Source organism: Struthio camelus, chromosome 5 (genome assembly GCF_040807025.1).
Source record: "Struthio camelus isolate bStrCam1 chromosome 5, bStrCam1.hap1, whole genome shotgun sequence".
Lineage (NCBI taxonomy): Eukaryota > Metazoa > Chordata > Aves > Struthioniformes > Struthionidae > Struthio > Struthio camelus.
The window spans coordinates 65,503,029-65,511,103 of record NC_090946.1 but is presented as its reverse complement, the minus strand read 5'-3'; the positions used below and the strand labels follow the sequence as shown (position 1 = coordinate 65,511,103).

Below are 8,075 nucleotides of genomic sequence, written 5' to 3'. Positions count from 1 at the left end.
CAGCACCGGCAGGAGGAGGAGGAGGAGGAGGAGGAAGAAGAATATGGCGGCGGAGTCGGGCTGGGAGTGATCCGCCGCCCGCGACGGGAGCCCATGGGGGAGACGGGGCGCTGAGCCCGGCCGCGCGCTCCGCCCCGCCGCGGGACAGGCGGTGCCCGCCGGCCCCACGCGAGCCCCGCCGGGGAAGGAGGGCGGTTCCTGGGAGCCCCGCGCTGACGGACGGCGAGCCAGGGGCTTCGGGCCTGGGCAGCTGCCGCACAATAGAGCCGCGCTCGGGCCGGGGCGAGCGGCCCCGCTCCCGCCTGCCTCCCGCCGCCTGCTTGCTCCTGCCGGCCGCGCCGAGCCCGTCGCCAGGGCCCCGGCCTGCCGGGTCGCCCGCTCCTGTCAGCCCGGGCCGGTCGGTCGGCCGGCCGCCGCCGCCCGTGCCTTCGGCTGGCCCCTCCAGCCCTGTGGAGCCGCTTCTCCTCCGGGACCCCTTCCTGGCCGCCGCTTCTGCCTGCCCTTCGCCCCGCAAGGAGCCTCTCCGCGGCTCTCCCCAGCTTAGGCTTGGTCGCCTCTTGTGCAGCACCTAACTGTCCCTGGAACAGCTCGCCTTTCACCGCCTCGGCCCCCCTTCCTGCCCCCCCCCCCCCAATCCTCTGTTACTGCCGATAATGAAGATCGTGTTGGAGCACTGAAGAGGACTAAGAAGAGCTCTCCTGGCGTGCCCGTGTGGGGCTGCTACCCTCCTTCCCGCTCCCCTCCTTTGAGGGGGGCCGAGCCCCCCGCCAACCTCCCGCTTCTTCAGGTCTTGCAAGCCAGGGTGGTGGCAGTGGTGTGGCAGGCGGCAGGATGACTGACACCCGGCGGAGGGTGAAGGTGTACACGCTAAATGAAGACCGCCAGTGGGACGATCGAGGCACAGGGCATGTGTCCTCTTGCTACGTGGAGAGGCTGAAGGGCATGTCCCTGCTAGTCAGGGCAGAGAGTGATGGTAAGTGTGTATATGTGAAGCTGTTAGAGCCTTTCCTCGTCCTACTCCAAAAAGGAGTAGGAGTTGGCTTTATATGTATGTCTCTTGCCTTAACGTTTTGCTGCATAATTCGAATGTAATTCCTGAAAGCAAGTAGGCATCAGCCATAGTTCATTCTTGTTAGGCCAAGTGAAAGGAATGGACGATTGCCATCAAGTGCAAACATTGTAGTAGGCACTTGGTTCGTAGTGAATACAGTACTGCATGCCAAATACAATGAAGTCTAATTGCAAGTCTTGTGCAAGATTGGGTATCTGATGATACCTAGTCTACTCCAGACCCAAAACTGATCATTGTGAATGCTTCCTTGGATGTTTCTGGAAGCAACCCCCTCATGAAGGGAGTTGCTTAAAACTTAGACCATACTTTTGGAGGGATTTAAAAAAAAAAAAGTCATTGGATGATTAGATGGCTAACATCCTTTATTTTTCTTTCTTTTTTCACCCTGTTTTCTTTGGTAGTAAGATTTTACAGGGCACTAGCAGCTAACAATAATTATCAATGTGCAGTTGTAGTAGTAAAGACAACACAATGGACAGAATAGCATTTTCAGAGATGCTTTATTTTTTTTCTTGAAATAGTATTTTTCAATCCTTCAGCAGTTTTAGATCTGCCTGTAAATAAACTTAAGATGATGCATAATCCTTCACGATTTTTGGCAAAACCTACTACAGTTTAAGTGGTAGTAATATTTACCCCTGTAGCTACATGTTTGGACTAGTCTTGGTTATTGGATGAGTGATTTCCTGACTGCTGCGGTCCGAACAGATTTTAAACAGCGTATCTTGCAATACCTCGTGTGTACTATTTTGCTAGTAAAGTCTGTCAATGCGTGACTGACTTTTTCATTAAATATATAGCCACTCTATCTAGTGACTTAAAGATCTAGTTGTGACTTGTGCCTGGCAATAGGCGTTTTATTTTTATTATTGTTATTTTATCTGGCCTTTTCATTATAGAAACTTGGATGAGAGGCAGCTCCAGAATCATCTCATGTCTGAGAAAGTTCTGACAAACTGTACAGCAGTCTCTACAATAAAGAGATAATACGCAGATATGGAGGAGTCAAATTTGCATCTGAGCAGGATTTTGATCATTAAGTTTCTGATAAGCATGAATCTCAGATTTTTGTAGTTTATTAATTATTCTTTAAAGTCTTGTGTTTAAGACAAGATGTCTTTAAGACTTGTTTGTCTTCAAGACTTGTTTTTTAGTTTTCTTTTACTAAAGAAGCTATGGTCTTTATTTTGGTTTGACCAGCTTCCTAGTGTATGACAAAACATTCAAAATGGAAGTAGACTTAGTTTAGTTTCGACATGAGTGAGGGAGGTTAAAAGAGAAGGAAGGTCATCACTCAACTTTTAAACTAATCCTGTGTTCCAGTATATTTTACTGTAGATATAGTCCTTGCTGTCTACATGGCTGCTGTACTCAGGAGACTCTCTTAGCTAATGTTTAAATACTGTCATGTCCTGTTTTTATACTCTAATGATTAAAGTTTCTGATTTTTTTTTCCTTTTCTTAACAGAAGAAAGCAAAAGTACTGCAGTTGGTAACTTGATTTCAAGTAATTGTCCATTCAAACTAAAATACCATTTTAGCAACTTTAGGTGGGATATGTATGTTTAAAACTGATTTGTACCTGAGTTCAACTGCTGTTGCCAGCTTACTTATTGTAAATGAACTTCTGTAAAAAGGAAAATATAAACTGGTGTGAGTGATCTCAGAGGAAATGTGGAGTCATTACTTTCAGTGCTACACAGTTCAGACACTAAAATAGTTAAAGAAGGAGTTGTTCAAACTTATGCTTCTGTGCATTAGCTGCAGTTATTTAATACACACATTGGACTTTTCTCAAACAGCATATACTTTAACAGTATTGAATAATATACAGAGCTAAAGTTCTTAATTTAGTAGGTAGGATCAGTCCTGGTCAAATGTGCAGTCTATTAATAGGCTTAGTTTTTCTAGCTTGCTTGCGCAAACACCTCCTAAAATTTGATTTATATTTTGTTTACCCTGGTAATTGGTTTGTAAGCTAATTTTGAAGGCAGATGCAGTCACTTATAAATGCAGGCAAATGATTTGAAAAAAGGTGATGCCAGACTTATGTTTTAGATACTATGAAATTTGTTGTATTCCATAGCTCTTGTTTTTCTCCTAACTAGAAAAATCATGGTCAACCACTTCATTTATCAAAAACATAGCAGTACTAGGAACCTGACCTATATATCACTTGCTTCCTTGTTCCCATTTCATTCTGATGTTTTCTTTGTCAAGTTCCTCCTCTTTCCACAACGACACTTCTTCCTTCCTCCTTTTCTAACCAGCTTTTCCTAGAGTTTGAGCTGAGATTCATCCTGTGCTTATTGGCACGTTCTTACTGATTTACTCCAGGAAGCTGAATAAAAACTTTGGGAGCTGACTGGAGTTCAGGCTCTTGTTTCCTGAGTGGGGGAAGTTAAGGGGGATGTTAGTAGTAGTTCCCATCTGCGTATTGGAAATTCTCACTCCTGTTACAGGGCCAGTTCAGCTGTGCACAAAGCAGCAGCAGAACTGCTACAGTTTGTTTGGCTTACTGTGTAGACTAGCATATAGCTAGTCTTTTTTTTTTTTTTTTTTTTTAAATTGCTAAACTGTAACTTGTGGTGCAGTGGCTGCTTTACAAGCAGTTGAGTTTATATGGCAGGGTTGGGGTGCTTAGATAAGGGAGCTGGAATCATTTTTCCAAGTCCAAGGTAAGCTATCATCTTGATTGAGAGCAATAAAATAAAAAAAAATAAACCTCTGATCTTACTCTCTTCTTACCTGTAGGTTGGGGGGAGGGTGGAGGGAAGGTTGTTCATGTGTTTTTAAACACACATTTAAAATGAAAGAATGTATAGCCAATCAGTGATTTATTTGTGTTGCTATCTAGTGTGCCTTTAATGCTCTCTGGCACTAAACTTTGAGTCATTGCAGGGAATTGGGAGTGATCTGTTATCATAGAGAAATACCTTAAAACAGTTTTCAGGTCAGATATATTATGCGTTGAAGCAGAGGGACTTCTACACTTAAAACAGCTTTTTTGTTTCTTTTCAACTCAACTTTAAAAGCCTTCTGTGTGATTTCTAATTGCAGTGTGTTCTACTTGTTGAAGTGCAGCAGTGAAATTTTTCCTTACAAATGACTGACTTCCATGGGAATTTGTATATTATCAGGAGCCTTTGATTTCTTATCTCTTACTCACGTGGTATTTTAGACTGCTATGGCTTGTGCCATTCTTGAAATCACTCTGTGCTTTTATATTTTTGCTGCCTGCTTTCAGATGGTTTTGTTGTTTTTCTTCTGAGACTGAGTGACTGAAGTGACCCCTGAAATGAACCTTTCTGTGCAACTAACTTATTTGTTGAAAGTTTAAGCCTTCAAATAAACGCTTATCAGTCCTTTGACAAAACTTCTTGACAGGCCAAAACTGAACTTTCCTGTTGGAGGCCCTGCTGCCTAGTCACCTTTAGGCAATATCTGGACACCCCTATTGGGAAGTTCTGGTTTGTCACTTCTAACACCTTTATTTTAGTGACTTCTCTGCCACTCCTACAACAGATAACAGGATAGATGTCAGCCTCCTTGCTGTTTCTTCAGGCTTGGTATCAGTAACCCCATAATAATGGCAGAAGGCCTTGCCAGAATTTGGCTGTGATTTGCTTTCCCTCATGCAGACTCAAAGCCTTAATATATATTGTGTGTTTAAGGAAAGCTAAAGATTACACAGAGGTTGTTGACATGTGCCCAGGGATGTCTTATGCTTTTCCTAGAAAGGTGTGGGTTGTTTTTTTTTCATTTTTTCCTTAGCCTACTGCTATCACTGCTAGCACTACTGTTTTAATGCTGTGTACTAAGGCGATAGGTCTAGAGTGTGACAAGGACCTCCTTGGGGAGTTTTTCAGGTAAGCAACTGAATTTGCAAACAGGAGTCTATTGAAACAAGCCTTTCATGGAGATGTATATGACTTTTTGAAAGTTCAGGGCTGATTTAAAAAATAAGAGAAAGGAGACTGCTTCCCTCCCCACCCCTACCCCACTCCTAGTTAAATCCCAGTGGTTAGGGTTTTTAGCTGATGTACTCTGAATAAAGATGATAACTTAAAATCACATTCCAAATGAGTAATGGGCTGCAGCGTTTTCTGGGGGATATGCTTGGATTTTTTTTTTTTTGTCGATAACATTTCTTAAAAGTCAAGATGGTTGATAGAAAAACAAATTTTTGCTCTTCTACATTTTTTTTGTTTTTTTTCTTTTTAGTTTGTTTTCTCTCCAGCGCAGACCTGTTAGTAAGGTCTACTAGGAAAGATGGATAGTATTATTTATTCCTGGAAGGGTGATTAGGGGCAGTTACTAGCTGGTAAAGACATCTTTTGAGAGTCTTTAAGCTTTTAGGAGAGTTGGGGGTGGGGGAAGGGGTTTTTTGTGTGTGGTGGTGGGTTTTTTGTTTTGTTTTTTTTAATCCTAAGGGAATTTCAGTTACTCTGTTACCAGTAAGCTGTTGTGTCCCTTTTTAGTTGGAAGAGTAAAAATCAGAAAATTGTTGTCATGTACCTACCTTAGGTAGGTAACTATCAAAAAGTTTGATAGTTCTCCTCTGGGTTTTATCCTTCCTTCCTTCCTTCTTTCCCCCTCCTTTTTTCTCCTTCTCCCTCTGACACTGGATCTTTGTTTTTGACCCTCCAGAAATCTGTTAAACTAAGGAATAGTCTCTTGAGAATGCAGAGCATCCTTAGACTTCTGAACTATTCCTTAGGTTTCTGTAGATTGGTTAATTGTGATTCAGTAACAGCAGAACTGATTCTAGAATTTAAACCTTTGTCCACTTCTTGCAAAACTCATCTCTTGAGTCGAAGTTTTCATTTAAAAAAGAAATGTTTACTCTGATGAGGAGAAATGAGAGAAATACACTGTATCCTTTCTCCTTTTGAGAAAGGATACACCTAATTCCCAGTGTTCTGGGAGAAGATCAGTATTCAGTGTCAGCAGCTCTCCTCTATAGGCGTATATGTGAACAAGTCTATGGATTTGTTACCTGAGGCTACTGGATTAGGAGATTTTATATTCTCTAAGTATATTTAAAATAGCATTGTAGATCTGTATTCAGTCTTTTTTCTACAAGAATCCCCCCATAAACACAGTTTTCTAGCAGGACAGAATGGTTTTTATTGCACAAAAAAACTCAGATGTGCTAAATCTCGTTAGAGTCACAAATAACAGAATTCTGCAAATCAATAATAATTTCCTCTTTAAAGGTGATTTCAGATGTTACCTTTCAGCACCAGTGTTGTGTAGTTACCTTTACAAATTCGTTCAAGGCTGTAATTAAGAAAACAATTCCATCAGCATAGTTTTGTCTCATTAAAAACGATGTCTATATTTAGGTGAGTTTTGGGATTTTATGTGACTGAATAGAGCCAATGAAGATGAAATTCTATTGTGTATTTTTTTACAAAGTAGGCTACATAATCTTAATCTATTCTAGGACAGTACCAAGAGACATGCATGTACAGAAAGAAGTTTTTTTGTGACACATGGAAGAACAAGCATATTGTTTTGTATTCAGAAATCAATACTGATCTTGACTATGAGTGGAGAAGAACTTTGTTTGTGGTAAATTACATATTTGTAACATTTTTCTAAAGAACATATTTGTGTTAAAGGAATCTGTTACTGTTGCCTGGTTCCCAGAAGCATGTTACAGCAACCTAAGGCTGGTTCCTACCACAAAGGGGCCTGGTCCTGTAAAACCTACCATATGAAAATAAACTCACTAAATTAACTACTAGAATAGTCACTGATTTTTAGTAACAGTCTGAGTTGTTGAACCTTTTGGGGGTAACGGTGTGCACAAATGGAGTATCAGGTCTTCCAAGAGAACAGAAATGGGGTGGTTAGTGGTTACAGAGCACAATTTACACTTTGGTATGTTTCTGTCTCTGATTTCATATTTTCTTGTAGTTACTATCCTGAGTGGTGAGGAGTAAGTTGATTCATGTGGCAATTTGAAGTGACTCAAGCTTTGCGAGATTTGATTAGTCTTTACTGCAGGCATCAGGTTTAGTAGGGAAGCAATGATCTTTTATGTTAAGTCTCGTAAAGAGGTCATCCTCTAGTGTGCACTTTTAGGTTGGAAGAGGAACCATCCATATTCAGTTGTTTTGAAAAATTTTTTGGATACTGTTTTGTCAAACATGGAATTCAAGTTGTATGATATTCTGCTAATTTCTTATTTCAGAATTTCCATATCTGTAGATCTATGTTCAGTAGTTAAGATGCATAATTATCAATAGCTCTTAATAGCTCTTAATTCTTATGAGTTTCTATTTCATACTTTGTGCTATTAAATATTTCTGGACAGTAAAGACTTTATAGAAGTTGGCCAACAAAGTTAATAGCACAATAAGACGTTCTAAAACTTAATGTAGGTGAAACTTTCACTTTCAAAAAGTCAGCAAGATTGTGGTAAATTACTTATTGGTAAGTTATTTAAAAAAAAAAAAAAAAGGTTATTTAAACCTGATGGTTATTTAAAAAAAAAAAAAAAAAAAGGACTGCTATTTCTAGAAGTTCACTAAGCAAACCCAAAATTCCAAACTTGAAACTACAACCTAAGCACCATAGTATATTGGCCTCATCAGCAAAGCTCAGCTTAGAAGTTCTTGTTCCGTGTCCTTATTCAGTCCTGCTCTATAGTTTATTATTCTATTTTAGTTATACTACCACATTGCTCTGTTAGCAAAGCATTAAGTGATGTGGATTAAAAAGTTGAAAAGTTCTGAAAAAGAAATAGGGCTATGTGTTTTCCGTTTTTTGTTTTTTTCTTGAGGGCTGTATAACTCAATTTTATTGTTGAATTATATCTGAGTTTGTAAACAGCTCTGTTTGGAAGAGCAGCATTGAGACAGGGTGGTAGCTTCTCAAGCCAGCTTCATTACTGAAGGCTGCCTCTTGTAGAACAACAATCTTAAGAATTAGAAAGAAGCAGCCATTGCAGGTAAGTTACTATTTAAAAAAAGCATGAATTAGATCTGTTTTT

General features: G+C 40.4%; 1 protein-coding gene across 1 annotated transcript in view; it reads left to right on the top strand.

The window, feature by feature from the left end:
- The first annotated feature begins 209 nt into the window (after positions 1–209).
- Positions 210–8,075, top strand: part of PPP4R3A (protein phosphatase 4 regulatory subunit 3A) — a 45,138-nt gene continuing 37,272 nt past the window's right edge. Inside the window, exon 1 of the mRNA XM_009689842.2 lies at positions 210–973. Coding sequence (XP_009688137.2) covers positions 832–973 — 142 coding nt within the window. The 5' untranslated portion in view covers positions 210–831. The remainder of the gene's footprint in view (positions 974–8,075) is intronic.